Source organism: Python bivittatus, unplaced genomic scaffold, assembly GCF_059951505.1.
Source record: "Python bivittatus isolate LINGU-HERP-01145 unplaced genomic scaffold, Pbiv_v1 ctg000070_np1212, whole genome shotgun sequence".
Lineage (NCBI taxonomy): Eukaryota > Metazoa > Chordata > Lepidosauria > Squamata > Pythonidae > Python > Python bivittatus.
This window is the reverse complement of record NW_028277034.1, coordinates 18075882-18092793: the sequence shown is the minus strand read 5'-3', so window position 1 is coordinate 18092793 and position 16912 is coordinate 18075882. Positions and strand designations below refer to the sequence as shown.

Genomic DNA, 16912 nt, shown 5'->3' with positions numbered 1-16912 from the left:
AATACAAAAATAGGTTTACATTTTTTAAAAATGCCATAACTTACAGAATGAATGAAAGTTCTAATGGAGAAAAACAAAATAACAACTCCTAGTTTATGTGGGAGAACATGCTGTGGTAGAAAAACATTTCTCTGAAAGAAGTGCGTTTAAACCAGAGACTAGGACACATCACCCTGCCGCTCAGATCGATTTTTTAACAGTGTTGGAGGCAAAGACAGGCCTAAAGAGAGACGGAGATACAGTCACGTCCCTCGGCGCATCTCCAGTGTTACCAGGAGATACTGTGACGACTGTGCCAAGGGATATCTCAGAGGGACCAGGCCTGGGCACAAATACCGCCCTCATCCCCTCAGCCATCCTTCCCGACTCCAAAGTGACCGCCGATCCCGCCTGCGTCCACGGCTGCTTTTTTCTATTGGCGAGTCAGCAGCCGCACGTGGGCAGCAGTTCAGAACCACGCCCCCACTCTAGTGAGGACGTTGCCCAATGACGCGGGAGGGCCGAGCGTCCGTCTGCCAACGCAATTGAACTACAATTCCCCAGCGGATATACACTGCGCTAAATTACGAAGGACGGGCCGCTCAAGTTCCTGAAGCGCGCTTCAACCAATCACCGCTCACTGCAGCATTTTTACACCCGCCTTCTCACTCAAGTCAGCTTCCGCAGTGCACCTTAAAGATAGAAAAAAATTAAAAGCATGTCCCCGGCCTAATCACTCCTTACAAATTCCAAGCAGTTCTGACAATGTGCTCCTAACATCTGAGAGGCCTCATTCCTTTCTGTATTAACGTGGAGGTTAAGGGGAAAGCTAATATTACTTTCCTGAAGAAAAACAAAAAGCAACCTTATGCTACCCGCTGTAGTTCGTCCGTTGGTTTTGAGCGCCCACGATCTGAGGCACATACGAACTACTCCTCCCAGGAAGCGCTTCGCAGTTTTTCTTGTGAACACCAGGAAGGCCCGCTCTGCGGGGCATGCTGGGAATGATAGTTTAATAAAGTATTCTTTGCTCTATGTGGCGCTTCCATTTTCCAAGCTGTAATGCAAGTGCCGCGACTTCGACGTGAGCCTGTGGGCGTGAGCGAACATGTTGTTGCTTCGGCTGCAGACCTGTGGGAAGATGGAACCCCAGTTGTGAGTTTCCCTTGAGCCGTGGACACACACGAGATAGAGTCCTTTAAGCAATAGGAAGGAGTCTCTTGGAAATCCCAGAGGGAGAGCTCCCTAACTCAACATCATGCCCTTTCCCACCTGCGGGCTTTCACGTCAAGGTGAAATATCTTTTCGTTCTGTTTTGTGAATCGGTTGCAATGGTTTCGTGTTTTGAAACTTTCCCCCCTGCAGTGACTTTGGCAATTTTTTATTCTATTCAGATAGAATTGAAAAAAGAGCATAACTACATCTCTCTTTCTCTCTCTCTGCTTAACGAATATCATTTAATTCACATGAACTCGTTGTGCCTGTTAAAGATACGTTTGCATTAAATCTCAGGAGAAAGGAGAAGAAAGGGAAGCTCTCAGTTCGGTTGGTATCTTCCTTTCTATTACAGAGTGCAGTTTCTCGACTCCCACTGAAAGTGAGAACCAAGGCTAGAAGCAGAGAACAAAACCCAGGAATTTTTCTCCAGAAAAGATGTGTAGTTTTTATATGTGCAATGTTTGTTTTATCTGTGTGTGATTTCAGTTTGGTACTAGCCCTGATCACCAAAATAGTCTCTGGAGAAGTAGTTAGATTTGACAGCTGTCAGAGGAATGGGATGCATACATAACTAGATGGCTGCAACTGTGGGGCAAAGTGTATAAAATGAATAAATATTAATGTGCAAGCCACACTGTGGCTTGTGAGCATAATCAGGGTTTTGATTCTAATGTCAGCAAACATGGGAAATGGGTGGAGTTCTGATCATGGGAGATCAAAAGTTATGGGAATAAATATAATAAAACAATTGGAGAAAAAAAAATTACAATCATCTGGGGATGGGATTTGGGTGGCCTTCTAATGGCCATCAGAAAGGATTTCTCTAAAAGGATTCTCACAAATCTTTCAAGTTTCTTTTTCCTCCCCCTATTGGTCAGGACTAAAATTAGGGCAAAGGTTACTGGCTTACAAAGTACTGTAGTTTTGTTTGAACAGAGATCAGTCTTACTGTGGAACAAAACTTTTAAGGATCCTATGCATTTATAATAGTGTGATTATGATGAAAGGAGAAAAAAATTGCAAAACAGAAACTTGCATAGAAGGTAAGAAGCAAGAAATCTTAACGTGCGTGTGAGAAGAAAGAACCTGTTTGGGGGTACTCCAAGATGATAGCTTTTCTATTCTCAAATTCTTCTGATTCCAGTTCAAACCATTTGATGCTGTTTGAACTAGTTGAGATCTTTTCAGAAGTCAGCAATATAGATTAGGACATGCAGAGAATCTCTAACCAATCACTAGCCCTGTTTTGCCCAACAGCTGAATACAGAGAACTGGCAGCTAGTCAGTGCTTGGCTGCTGGCCAGTTACTGACTATATTGTCCCTCCCTTCAGATTTCCTCATGTGTCACTCCCTCATCTGCTATCCTGATGCCCAGGTTTCCTCAGTGTCATTCCCTCAAATTTGCTTTCGTCCCCTTCAGAATGACTGATGCTGGCATGCCCAGTCAAGCCAACGCACACTACAGCAAAGAAACAGGAGCTAAGAGGTTGGCAAACTAAAGCTCTCCTCTGATTATAATAGAAATGCTCCTCTCAGAGCAAGGAGTTAAATCCAACTTATCTGACTAGCTGCGTTCTCCGGCTTTTTGCTGTGCACCAAATAACAAAACATGGGAAAGGATCACTTTCACAGGCTACTAGCTGCAGCATCCTCTAATTGGTAGGGATGGAACATAGTAATTACTGTTCTAATTGCAGGGCAGGGCAGGGTACAATCCAAGGGCTACTTACAACCCATGAATCCCTTTTGTTGCATCTCTAAGGGCCTCCTTTGACCATGATGCCTGAAAATTGCATGCCATTTTAAAGTGTGGAATCAAATAAAAACTGCAATAGAAGCTCTGTATAGACATATCACCATTAAAAACAGACTTCTTTCCACAAAAGACAGTTCTGTCATTTGTATAATGTTGCTGTACCCACTTTGTGGCCCTTAGCAATTCCCAAATATTACAAATTTTGGCCACCAAAAAGTTGTGTACCTCTGCTTTATCAGATCTCTCCCATCTGGAAGTTCCCTTTGTTGGAATATTTTGCCTCTTCCCCTCTTCTGTTCTCTGTTTTCATTCTGTGGGTAGCTGAGAAGTAACCCAGTTCAGGTCTATATGGAAATCATAGTTTCAGACTAGGAAGTTCTTTTACCAGCAGAATATAAATCTTATTAATAAATAATAAAATAAATAAACTAATCCTAAATCAACTGTGGTTCTGGCCATCACTTTGTACATGGAGTCCTATAACTCCAGTTGAAATTGCTCATAATATAGCTACACTCAAACATGAACAGCTAAAAATACAGGACCTTATTTGCAAATAACAGTTTCAACAGATGGTCGCCAACCAATCTGCCACCCTCAAATATCTAGATGTGACACCATATTGACAGCTTAGTAAGCAAGTCCATACCTCTTCAAAGCAGAATGGAATGCCTATTGGAATAACATTTCAGAAGAACTTGAAAAAGCTGCACATCACCACAAATACTGCAGCTTCTACACCACATTATGCTCCTTCAGACCTAAATTTCAGCAACAAGTGACAACACCAGAAAGGCAGGTAGCACTTTTGTATGCTTTTGAATTGAATAACTGAGTTATTGGCATGAATAGTTCCAGCTTTTTTACAACAGCCCTGCTCTGAAAAACATTTGAGTAGGACTACCAACTCTTGAGGGTAGTTCCAGATGAAACCACTGAAGAATGTGACCCCAGATTCTCTGAAATAAAAATTGCTATCTATTAATTAAAAAGTTGGTGGAACAAATTAAGCCAGTGCAGAAATGCTAAAGGCTGGTAGTCATACACAAACTGTCAGCTCCACTCCTTCAAATGATCTGGTAGCCTGAGGAAATATCAAATCATGGTAACAGGCAATGGTCATATCAATTTTCAAGAAAAGGGACAATCTGGAATATAAGAATTACTGTGGGATTAACCTGTTGTAAATTATGGGCAAGATATTTATAAAAGTAATCCAACAAGGGCTTTAGAAAAAAGAACAACTAGTCTGAAAAGAACTGGCTGGTTTCTGGCCTGGAAGGGGATGGTGTAATAAAATATTTGTGCTATGACAATAGCTAGAGGAACACATCAAGTGTGGAAAGAAGTTCATCTCTGTGTTCATTGACGTTGCAGCATTTGGTAGTGTTCATCAGCCAATGCTTTGGAAAGCACTCACTGCAGAAAATGTGCCTTCTAACATAGTACACCTCCTGCAAACTAAAGTTCTGTTTGGGTTAATGGCAGAATGTCTAAAGACTTCCTTGTATGTACTGGTTTGAGGCAAGGCTGCATTGCATCCTTGCCTCACACAATATTGTGATCTATGCATTCATGCAGAAAGTCTTTGCTGGCAAAGGTAGCCTCCAAGTTGGACAATAAGAATTCATCCCAGATTTAATGTTTGCTGATAACAGCATGATTTTTTATAGACAGTGAAGGAAAACTCTATGATACCATATTTGATATAAAAGCTGCTACCTGTCTATATGGCTTAACCATCAAGACCAAGGTATTCACAGCCAGTGTCTCTTTGATGGAACTCAACTTGAACAAGTTGAACTATTTAAATACTTTGGTTTAATTCTTCCAGGCCTTGGGGACAGGGTGATTATGGAGCACATTTCTTGTTTTTGTTTTGCTTGTTTTTTGTATAGTCGCGTTTTTGTATTTTGCTCTTCTTGTCAGTTGTATTTTTCTTTTAATAAGTTGGCTTCTAATTGTAAGCCACCCAGAGTCATTTGGGAGTCAAGCAGCCTATAAATTAAATAAATAATTGTCCAAGAACAGAAAATGACTGCCATAGCTGATATCAACAGTTGAATCAGTCAAGCTGCCTCAGTCTTTGGAGCACTGATATAGGGCATCTGACAAAAAAACAGCATAAACATTGCTATCAAAATGAGCAGAATCATTAATGCTACTGATGCTGCTGTATGGTGCAGAATCTTCAACCTTGCTTCAAAATGATTTGGAAGTTTAAAGTTTTCCAAATGCATTGCCTGTGCCAAGTAGTAGGGATTTCAATCTATGATAAAATACTAAAATGAAACAAAGAATGATGCTGCAACCAACCCATGGTTCCTGATGAAATTCAGAAGCATTTGGATACTTGTGGTGGTTGGGGCACATGTGCTGTATGGTCCCATTGATTAACTTTCTAGGTTGGAAAGTACAGCATTCAGCTCAAAGAAAATTGGCTGAAGCATGAGGAAGATTAGCGAAATTTAGATTCAAACTAATAGAAGTGAAACAGCTAGCCCACAACAAACAAAAATGAAAGAATAGACTAGATGCCATCAACAGACCCATAGCACCTACAGCTGCATACTGGTTACATTGTGAGTCATTACCAGATGCGAACTAGGGACCTCAACAAATCCAGTGGATCACTGTAATAAGCAAGTTTAAGAATATGCTTTAATTATGTTATCCAGAGGTCTATTATAAAGTAGAAATCATTAAAATAATAGAATGAGATATACGTTAATTGTTCAGTATGATACTATTACTTAACCAGCTATTATTTGACTGTAGTCAAGCACTGGTAAATATTTTGTATAGTCAAACATCAGTGTATAAGTATCAGCTTACTGCTTTTTAGTTATTGTTCTGTTGTCCAGCTCCGAGAATATGGTTGTACACAGACATTCCACACTCTGTAATTCCCCCAATTAAGTACTGCGAACTAGCTACTCCTATTGGGTTTGTAATATAAATAAAGGGATTTCTATAAGGACAGGAACAAAGTGTGAAGAAAATGTTTAAAAATGATTAACCAAGATGTGAAGATTTAAGTTTAGTAATCAGTATTAGATTTTCCTCCCTTTGGTGATAGCTTGTAACTTGACAGAAAATGTGTATTAATCACAAACAGATCACATAGAATTTTTCTGGCTTTTCCTCTCTCAGTTCTTATAAGTAGTCCTGAAATTCAGTGCAAATTCTTTGCTATTAATATTCTTGTATATCCTGCTACAGAACATATGTGTATTCCAAAAAAGGTTATTTTGACAGTCTAATTTATGGGCATTAAAACATTATGACTCCTTTGAAATTGGATTGCATTAGCCCAATTAAATATATTAGCCAAGGTTATATGCCCCTGTGCTCTTTGGGTCATAGCTGTACTCCATGAAAAATGCAGGGAATATAATAGATATTTGGGGAAGCTATAAAGTTCTTTGAACATCAGCTTTTAGCCTTGTTTTAGGTATCCATTAAGAAAATGACATTGACAAGAGATCATGATTAAGTAACTTCTTACATCTCTTGATAGATATTGTGTCAACTATGTACTATTGTTATTTATTTGTTTGCTATATGAGTATAGGTAGACTTAACGACTACCCTGTTTAGTGACCATTCAAAGTTACAATGATGTTGAAACATTAACTTCAGGACCAGTCCTCACATTTACAACCATCTCAGCGTCCCCATGATTACATGTTCAAGATTTGGGGACTTCGCAACTGGCACCTGTTTACAACTGTTGCAGTGTCCCTCGGTCATGTGATTGCCATTTGCACGCTTCACAACTGGCATCCGACAAGCAGAGTCAATGGAGAAGCTGGCAGTAAAATCGCAAGTCATAGTTACATGATGTATCATTTAATGACCCACGGTGATTCACTTAACCGCAACAGAAGTGAGGCAGAAGGAAGCCTGTTGCAGTCATGTGATGTTTCACTTAGTGACCAAGTTGCTTAGTGACCAAGTTGCTGGTTCCAACTGTGGTCGCTGAGTGAGGACAACCTGAATACTTTCTCATGTAATGGGGGAGTGTTTAAGCATTTGTCCAATCTAAACTAAATCTTTAAAATAAAATCTGATCACAAAATAAGTGTTGTTGTTTTACTCCAGCACTTCATCTTCTGTTTGCCTTGAAGTCTGCAAGAAAAGGCAGTCTTCTACCTTTATATGCAGCGAGATGGACTTCTGGTTCCCCAGCTCCTCGTATCACTACCCACTATACCATTCACCCCCGGGACAAAGACAAACGGTGGGAAGGTAAATAGCAGTGTTTAAATAAAACATATATACTAAAACTTTTTCCATAACCAAAGAGTAGCCTAGAGGTGAAAAGAGTAGATTGTATTTTACAAATAAAATTACAGAGATAAGCGTGAACAGATTGGTTAGTTATATTTTGGGAGGATATCCTATAAATCTGTAGCAATATGTAACAATACCTTTGTATTGTTTCATTAACAGCTTATCTTTACGTTGATATATAGAGAATTAAAATTGCAATATGATTATTTTTTCTAAATCAAAATAAGGTAGAGAACATTTGCAGTGATTATTGTGTCAGTGTGTTTCTGAAAGTAAACATAGGCTTGTGGAAATATTTTGTTTGAAGTTGCATTGTGGACTTTGTATTTATGAACCCTAATAGCCCTTAAGTTATTGTCCTGGATCCCTCCAGCAACATGTTTAATGGTCTGTAAAAAGAATGGATTTATTTTCACATCCAACATAAACAAGGTTTTAGAACCTACTTTGTAATTTTGCTAAATTGAGTGTGACAGTTCTAATAGATACAGATGGCCACTTAATCATGCTCCAGCAAGACAAAACAAACGTTCCGGTATGCATTTATCTTGTTTTAGTTCACTGTATGAATTTGCTCTTAATGTCTCAGATCAAGGGAGATGGAACAACTGATTTTAATAGATCTACATTGCTTTATTTGCCTCTATTAAAGGGATTAACATGGAAAGATTTGCAGAAGAAGCTGATGTTGTTATAGTTGGAGCAGGTCCTGCAGGACTTTCTGCAGCTATTCGACTCAAGCAGTTAGCTAGCGAGCATGGCAAAGAAATCCGTGTTTGCCTGGTGGAGAAGGCTGCTCAGATTGGTGCACATATCCTGTCCGGAGCTTGTCTTGAGCCTCGTGCGTTGGAAGAACTTTTTCCAGATTGGAAAGAACGAGGAGTAAGAGAATTTCATTGTTTGGATTCACCTGTTCTAATTCATCTTTCCTTAATATTAGTTACAAAACAGACTAATGATTTGAAAGTGAATTATTAGATTAATATACTTTGGGCACTATTAAATAGTATTTGAAGACAATGCAGTATACTCCAGTTTAAGAACAAGTTCTGTTTCCAAGGTCTGTTGAATCTGCGCGTAAGCCAGAACAGTATTATTGTAAAATACTGTATAAGTAGTATTGGGTAATGAACTTGAACTATTGTGTATTTAACTCAAATCATTGTGTATTTAATTTGATTTTGCTACAATAAGCTCTGTTCTTAACTATGGGTTGCTTGTAACCTGCACATTCTTAACCCAGGGACTTCCTGTAATCATAAATCAGTGCAATTCAAATAAAAATATATATTTTTAGCTAACTGCCTTCAGTAGTGGATCTGAATAGTGGAATAAAAATGACTTTTTGTCATTTTGTTATCTTCCTGTTTATGTGTGTTCATACAAGGGGTGTGTTTTTGTATTCCATAACTTCATATTTTAAACAGAATATTAAATGTTCCAATTTAAAGGACATCTGTAATGGTGAAAATATTTAAATGATTTGTGAAGAGAAGTTGGATGTTTCTTCATTAACACCATCATATTTCATTTTATTTTTCTAAGGCTCCGTTACATACTACTGTAACAGAAGACAGATTTGGAATCTTAACAAAGAACTATAGAATCCCAGTTCCCATTCTTCCAGGTACAGTTTTCTAATAAGAAACTCTTTTAATGCAATTTGCCATTTTGAATTGGGCTGTAAAATGTTCACATGAATTATTCCTTTACTCAAGAAAATATTAACATGTCTGTGCTGATGGAGTGTTATATTACTGTAATTTATAAAACACTAATGAAGACAGTCTTTTAATTCACTAATCTACTTGACATTTCTAGCATATCAGAATTTTTCTCAGGCGACAAGGCAGATAGGTTTTTGCAACGTAAATATGTCAGCTTAGAGCAGGCAGTTTAGTACAGGTAGTCCTTGCTTACCAGTGGTAATTGGGACCCGGAATTCTGTTACTAAGCAATGCTGTCGTAAAGTGCAGTGTCATGTGACTGCATTGACTTACAACAGCAGTTCTGGCAGTCCCAGTTGCTATTGTTAGGCGAATTCCACACAATCGCAGCAACCTGCAGTAACATGATTGCTATTTGCAACTTCCTGCTGGCTTCCCCATTGACTTTGTTTGTTGGAAGCCAGCAGTGAAGGTTGCAAGTGGCGATCACGTGATGCTGAAACATTGTAATTGTGAGTTGGTTGCCAAGTGCCCAAATCACAATCATGTGACTGCAAGGACGCTGCCACAGCCGCAACTACAAGGACCAGTTGTAAGTACCCCTCATTCAGTGCCATTGTGACTTTGAACGGTTGCTGAACAAGTGGTCGATAAATGAGAACTACCTGTAATACTTTTTTCATGATAGCTTTGTGAACTAATGCACATGGCTAGTGCACATAGTCAGGTCTATAATTAAACTATAAACAGTTACTATACTCATTATCTGAAATTGCCTGGCAAAAGATAAACTTTGAACTAATTTGCTGTTATGATGGGTAGTAAAAGCATTTCTGATGTATTTCTTTCTGTTAACTAGGTCTTCCCATGGTTAATCATGGGAATTACATAGTTCGTCTAGGACATTTTGTGAGCTGGTTGGGTGAACAAGCAGAAGCACTTGGTGTTGAAGTCTATCCAGGCTATGCTGCAGCTGAGGTAATGACACTGTCACTATTTTGTGTGCAGAGGTGAGATTTGTTGAACTTGCAGTAAATTGTATATATCTGAAATGAATCAATAGTTTGTTTTGTATTATTTGAAGAATAAAGAGCTCTGTTGAATCTGACCAAGTCAACAATAATAGTAATCATAATCATATTGAAATTATATGTATTTGACATTATTATAGATTCTTTTCAATGATGATGGAAGCGTGAAAGGGATTGCAACAAATGATGTTGGCATCCAAAAAGATGGAGCGCCTAAGGTAAATGTTAAGTTTCTTGTTAACACATTTAATAGAATATTACAAGACGTGTTTAATACTACTTGAATATTGTAAAAAGTGATTATGTAGTTAGTACTAAGTTTGTAGAGCAGCTTTAGGTCTTTTAGTTTAACATAGACATTTAAGTAACACAAGATAGTAAATATATGAACTCAAGTGCCAGAGTTAAGACCAGCATGGTCATTGCTGATTTTATGTAGTTGTTGTTTTAGGATATCCATTTGATTTGGCCAAAACCCAATTCTCAAGTCAAAGTCAGGTAATTCATAAAATATTTTAATTATTGTTGACTGGGTGTTTTGGAACCCATCCCATTCTGATTCTGAATGGAATCATCCATGAACTTCCTGTTGTGACTGATTTCTCTGGAGCAATATGGAAAACTGTGTGGCACAAAGGAAACATGTCACACAGATGTGTATTTATGACTGTACATAAAATTAAAATGTGTATTATCTAATGATGCTATATGTTCTATTGTTATAGGGTAACTTTGAGAGAGGTTTAGAGTTGCATGCCAAAATTACAGTCTTTGCAGAAGGTTGTCATGGTCATCTTGCAAAACAATTGTATAACAAGTATAATCTAAGGGAGAATTGTCAGCCCCAGACTTACGGCATTGGACTTAAGGAGGTATGCTATATTATACACCAGCATCTGTAATTCTGGTTGTATTAATCTTGTAGATGTTTAATACATAAGGAAATATTTTTCTTTAGGTGAAACTGTTTAGTACTTTGTTAGTTCATGATGGTATTGCATTATATTGATAACAACATCCATATTTCCTATTTGCACATTTCCTACTTGCTCACACTTGCACATTTGCCAAATCTCTGTAACTTTATTTGATAGGTCAGTTATTCATTCAGAATTATAAAGTGAATGAATGCTATATGGTTTCAAATACAAAACTTTTATTTGCAATTTTACGAAACTCAAGCTGTTTTGTTTTTTTGTTTCACTACCAGAGTTCAGCTCTGCATTATGCAAAATAGTAAATAGTACATTTACTTTTCAATGGTGTACCATTAGTAGCATAGTTTCTGATGAACTGCATAATATATTTTTTGCTATTCTAGCTTTGGCTTATTGATGAAAATAAATGGAAACCAGGAAGAGTGGAGCACACTGTTGGCTGGCCTTTGGACAAACATACATATGGAGGATCATTTCTTTATCATCTGAATGAGGGTGAACCATTGGTAGCTCTTGGGTTTGTAGTAAGTATTCTGTTGTAAGTTAATGTCTAAACAAAACAAGCTTCTTAGCAAACTGAAACAAAATGTTCCACATAATAACATCTAGGTCTGTAATGCAAACAAAACTCACTATTTAGGACTATGGAATGAAAATGAGTTCTGGATTCTACACACACACACACCCCTTAGTAACATAGTTTAAATATAATATTTAAATGCCTGGCTCATGATTGTTCAGTGTAGATGTTTATTTTATAAGGATATATTTTTCCTTCAGTGAAATTGTTGAGTTCCAAGGTATAGCTTTCATTTTAAGCAGTTCGGTTTCTAAATAGACATTTTGGTTGTTTCCAGCTGAAGATTATTTTTCAGCTATATTCATACAAGCTAAACCAGGAACCATGGTTCACAAACCAAAATGTCTTTGTTCCTGTAGGATAGCAAATGAAAATCAACCAATCACTGTGACTTAACATGATGGCCTGGTCCACACAATACACTAAGACACAATGTAGTTTGATTTTAGGTTTAGCTATTGTGACTTGCAAACCATGTCTTAATATGTTGTTTGAGCACTGCTAATTTCCCTTCATAAATGTTTTTCTTTCTTTTGGTTGTCCTTTTGGATATACCTGTAACTATTTCAGTCCTGTTGGCCTTCCTTCCCAGTAACACTGAGCAAAGTTACAATATAATTGCTACTCAAAGACCACATTTATAAGTTGTAATATATTTTAATTGTATTGCATATGTTTAATGCATGTTAAATTATACACAACATAATATGCCTTGCAGTATTGAAATGTTTTAAATAAGAAAACCTTACAATATGTTATGCTAACCTAGAGGAAAGATTTTGAGAAATGACCAGAAACTGAAGGTTCAGCTTGCCCTTGAAATCAGCTGCGTATGTGAGATGTTTTGATGGATGATCCATCAAATCTGATACCTATTATCTTCAGTGGCTGGATTCATGGTCAGTTACACATCACAGGGTCATTGTATGCCAAATTGTATTAATTACTAAGAGAAAAGGACATAGAATCACAAGAAATAATTCGATAGCTACAAAATATAATTCTGTAACCAAAGGCAAGGTATGCATATCCATCAGTTAATAAAAGAATGTGTTCAAGTAATGTTTTGGCTCAAGCAAGTTTGTTCATTTTGGATTTTACTTGTATGCCTTTATAGGTTGGTTTAGATTATCAAAACCCTTTTTTGAGTCCATTTAAGGAATTTCAGAGATGGAAGCATCACCCTAGTGTTCAGCCTACCTTAGAAGGAGGAAAGAGGATTGCTTATGGTGCCCGAGCTCTTAATGAAGGGGGTTATCAGGTAATAGCAACATAAGGTTACTTACTTGGATTTGGGTGGGGTGGAGAAACCAACTCGGTAATATACTAGTTGATCAGCATTTTAATTCCTTAAACTTACATATAGAAGAAATTAAGCCATTGTTTCAACTCCAGAAATGTTTCTTATTTATAAATGGATTGTTGCAATAGTCCTCTTAATAGCATTTTTTTTTTTTAATTTAGTCTATACCCAAACTTTCCTTTCCTGGTGGCGTTCTTATTGGATGCAGTCCAGGTTTCATGAATGTTCCCAAGATTAAAGGTACACACACTGCTATGAAAAGTGGTATGCTGGCTTCAGAAGCCATTTTCAACCAACTAATCAACGAAAATCTCCAATCAAAAACAATAGGTAAGAGGGGTATGATCCGAACATACGGACTTCTGACAACTCATTGAAGTCTCTACTTGTCACTAGCTTATTGTCCTTACAAGTGTCATATTGCAGATGAATAGAATTTATTAAGTGGAACACGTAAGAGCAAATAAATTCAGATAATGTGAAAAAGTAAGTACATCCCATGTAAGTTTTTTTCTTTTTAAACATATGCAGACATATCAGTATTTTCAAGGCCCTGTGTTTTTGGATGCTGCTGCTAAATGCCAAGTCAGTCTGTAATAGGGCCATCCTCACCGGTGATTTGATGATGGGTGAGAGGGCTGACCTGCCATGCATCACTGAACCCTGGCTGGAATCGGGGTCGGGGGGAGTTGTGCCCAGCTAGGTTTCATGTGTGGCATCAACCGAGACCTGGGGGTAGGGGTGGCAGTTGTCATCCAAGATACTTGGGTGGGTTCCAGGGACACTGTCTCACAGATTGCTGGGTGCAAAACCCTGTTTGTTAAATTGAGCTCTAGGGTTCAGTTGGGACTGTTACTATTGTACCAGCCTCTCTGCAATGTAGCAACCTCACTGCCTAAGCATCTTGACTCCATGACTGGGCTGGCGGTGGAGTTCCCCAGACTTATGGTCCTTCAATCTGCCTTCTCTGGGTGCAGGGTCAGAGGTAATTTGGGAGTTCATCACTATCATGAGAGCCATGGGCCTGTCCCAGGATATATTAGCATTATCCTACTCGTTTTCAATATCCACTGTAGTCTAAATTTACATTTTCCCAGAGTAAAAACAGTTGTTTTAATATGAAAAACTTTGATCTCTATGAAAAAGAAAAACCTAGAGCACTAGGTTTTTTTTTTAAGTTTTGCAAAGCCTTTTAATAACTAGGTACTTATTCTTAGGTCTTCATGTGACTGAATATGAAGAAAATCTGAAAAAATCATGGGTGTGGAAAGAGCTTTATGGAGTCAGGAATATTCGCCCCTCCTGTCATGGACTCATGGGTGTATATGGAGGAATGATTTATACTGGTATATTCTATTGGCTACTAAGAGGATTTGAACCTTGGACCCTAAAGCACCCAGGTAAATTTCTAAAGCTCTTACTTTGTTTATAACATACAATTTGATGCCTTCTTTCAGAATTAATATAAAAAAACCAGCTAAGTAACTAGGATTGTGTTTGGTTGGACCATCAACTTCTATATAGTTATGATTCTGTAAGCTGCTTATGATTCATAACAGGGTATAAAGTATTAGAGATGTGGTGCCTGTGCAGATGTTTCCTCTAGTGCAGTGACTGGAAATCATTGAAACATCTCCCTTTCATGAACTGTGCCTAACTGTATCTAGAAAGACATTCATGCTTGTAATAATCATCATACGATGTGATGAGAAATTATTAATTATTTGCATAAATATTACTTGAATATATCAAAGAAAATATTAACATTGGCTGCATTTGTGCATCATGCTAAATGTAATAATTTAAAAATCTATAGAGTCTGCCAAAGAATCAGCTTCCAAGTTTTCTTCCCCTTTGTGATGGGGGGGGGGACATGAGCATTTATTCATGATTACTTTGACTGTAATCAAGCTGCCCTGGCTTTTTTAAATGTACTATGAAAAAAGACTGCTGGAAAATGGAAGGCTACTAGCCTTGCAAAGGTGGCCAGCATGTTGTCAGAAATGGCTGCTCTGGATATAACTAGGGCAGCCTGTTTCTATAGTTGTGTGTCATATAAATGTTCCAACTGAGTGAACTAGGAGTTGTTCCATAATAAGGAAAATACTTTTAATCAAGGTTTTTTTTTTTTAACCTCTAGTCCTGTTTTCTAAATGCAAAAAAAAAAAAAAAAGCCTTCTCACAGGAAGTTTTCCCCAACTTTTTCATTACTTTAATTACTATTATCTGTGCCTTATTTATTCTTGTATTTTTTAAAGAAATCTCCCAAGTGTAGCTGCAACAGAGATACCTATATTTTTATTTTCAACTAATTCTTAACAATTCCCAGTACTAAATTTGTTTTCATTATTGGAGATTATTATTAAATTTAACCATAACCTGAAATTATAGACACAGCCAATTAGCATCTTAGTACAGAAAACTGAGTCATATTTGTGGTAATTAAAAAGATATTGTTTATGCATTTGATTTTTTTAACCCAATGCAACTGAAAGGTATTTTTCCCATCAGGCAAAATATCTTTGTATTATCTAATGTAAAGGTGGTTATATTGAGCTGTTTAAATTATTCTTTATAGCAATATAGAATATCTCAAGTAAGTCAAATGTGCAAGGAAAGCAAAGGTATTTCAAATGGTATTTCTTTCAGCTCACTATATGCTTTAATTTTGTTATACTGTCACCAATGTGGACTAAATTGTTTCAGTTGGTTTTATCAGGTTTCTCCTTTGGTATCATTATTTTAGGAACAGATGCAAAGCAGCTAAAGCCAGCCAAAGATTGTACACCTATTGAATATCCAAAACCTGATGGAAAAATCAGTTTTGATTTGCTTTCATCAGTAGCTTTGAGTGGTACAAATCATGAACATGACCAACCTCCTCATTTAACTTTGAAAGATGATAGTATTCCTGTCAGCCACAACCTAGCTATATATGATGGACCTGAGCAGCGATTCTGCCCTGCAGGTAACTAGCAGTTTTGGGAGAAGGAGAAGATTGAAATAGGCAACTTTACTCCACTTTCTAATTCTCCTTACAAATTGTGAATGTGATTTTCTTTTCAATAAGGGCTTTTCTGGTTGAGTTCTATTGTCTCTTGAACTAAAGGTAATTTTCTATTTTGCAGGAGTTTATGAATATGTTCCTGTGGAATCTGGAGAAGGATTGCGATTACAGATAAATGCTCAGAACTGTGTCCACTGTAAGACATGTGACATTAAAGACCCCAGCCAGAATATTAACTGGGTTGTACCAGAAGGTGGAGGAGGACCAGCTTATAATGGAATGTAGTTTTGATCAAAACTTAAAAAAAAAAATCTGTCAGCAATGTTAGAAAGCTATCCAACACAGGATTTGCTACCGTAAAAAAAGTTATGTGGTCTAAAGGGCTCATTCTTTATGAAGGGCAGAGTAATCTGCAGGCCACATGTCCTCAGATCATTCTACTAAAGTTCAGCAGCAAAATGGGTCTCAGATGCATGATCGTTAATGTTTCAGTCAAATATCAAAATGTATGTGTTCTGTTTTGACCTTTTCTATAAATCAAAATCCTGCCCCCCCTCTTCAAAAACGGATGCAAAAAAATCAGCGCTATTTAACCTGTGGTGTTTTATCATTTGTGGACATACCTTGGAGTACAAAGTATTTTAAAGCATTGAATAGTAACCAGGCTAAATAAAACACACACACTGGCTCTGAGTTTAGTATCCTACTGCAGCCTGAACTTGGTGGTGCCTTAAATAATAAATAGAAAAGTTTTATTTGAGTGTATTTTTTCTATTCAGAGAATGCCTGATAAGACTAATTTGAACACATTCTGGTCTGATTTTATCCTAACTGTTCTATATTGTAGTACTAATAATGGATGTAATCCAGAATACATTGGATACAACAGAATATATTTCTAATTTCTGTAACTATTGTATCTTTCTCTTGATGGCCCAGTTTCAGGGAAATTGATCTTTAAAGACTAATCTGAAAAATATTTCAGTATTTTACAAGAAACAGAATAGAACAACACTACCTCTGGTATTAATTCATTTGGTTATAATAAAATAGTAAAGTATTCTCTACAGTTAGAAATTCTGTTTATTTCTTCAACTTCTGTAACAAATTTCACTCTGCAGTAATGAAAGTTACTG

The 16912-nt window shown here is 37.2% G+C and overlaps 1 protein-coding gene across 1 annotated transcript; it reads left to right on the top strand.

Moving 5' to 3' along the window:
- Window positions 1-1038: 1038 nt before the first annotated feature.
- Window positions 1039-16843, top strand: ETFDH (electron transfer flavoprotein dehydrogenase). Its single transcript, XM_088132715.1, has 13 exons — window positions 1039-1271; window positions 7059-7205; window positions 7903-8132; window positions 8796-8877; window positions 9777-9895; window positions 10089-10166; window positions 10674-10820; window positions 11270-11410; window positions 12584-12727; window positions 12931-13099; window positions 13987-14169; window positions 15516-15737; window positions 15898-16843. The coding sequence occupies exons 1-13, from the start codon at window positions 1238-1240 to the stop codon at window positions 16059-16061; spliced, it is 1860 nt and encodes a 619-aa protein (XP_087988841.1). The 5' UTR covers window positions 1039-1237; the 3' UTR covers window positions 16062-16843.
- The last annotated feature ends 69 nt before the right edge of the window (window positions 16844-16912 follow it).

What these genes read in the sequence shown, in the direction of transcription:
- ETFDH (XM_088132715.1), top strand. Translation starts at nt 1,238, where the DNA reads ATGCCCTTTCCCACCTGCGGGCTTTCACGTCAAG. An exon ending in TTGGACCCTAAAGCACCCAG is followed by an intron (nt 14,170 to 15,515) that starts GTAAATTTCTAA and finishes TCATTATTTTAG; the next exon opens with GAACAGATGCAAAGCAGCTA. An exon ending in GCAGCGATTCTGCCCTGCAG is followed by an intron (nt 15,738 to 15,897) that starts GTAACTAGCAGT and finishes TCTATTTTGCAG; the next exon opens with GAGTTTATGAATATGTTCCT.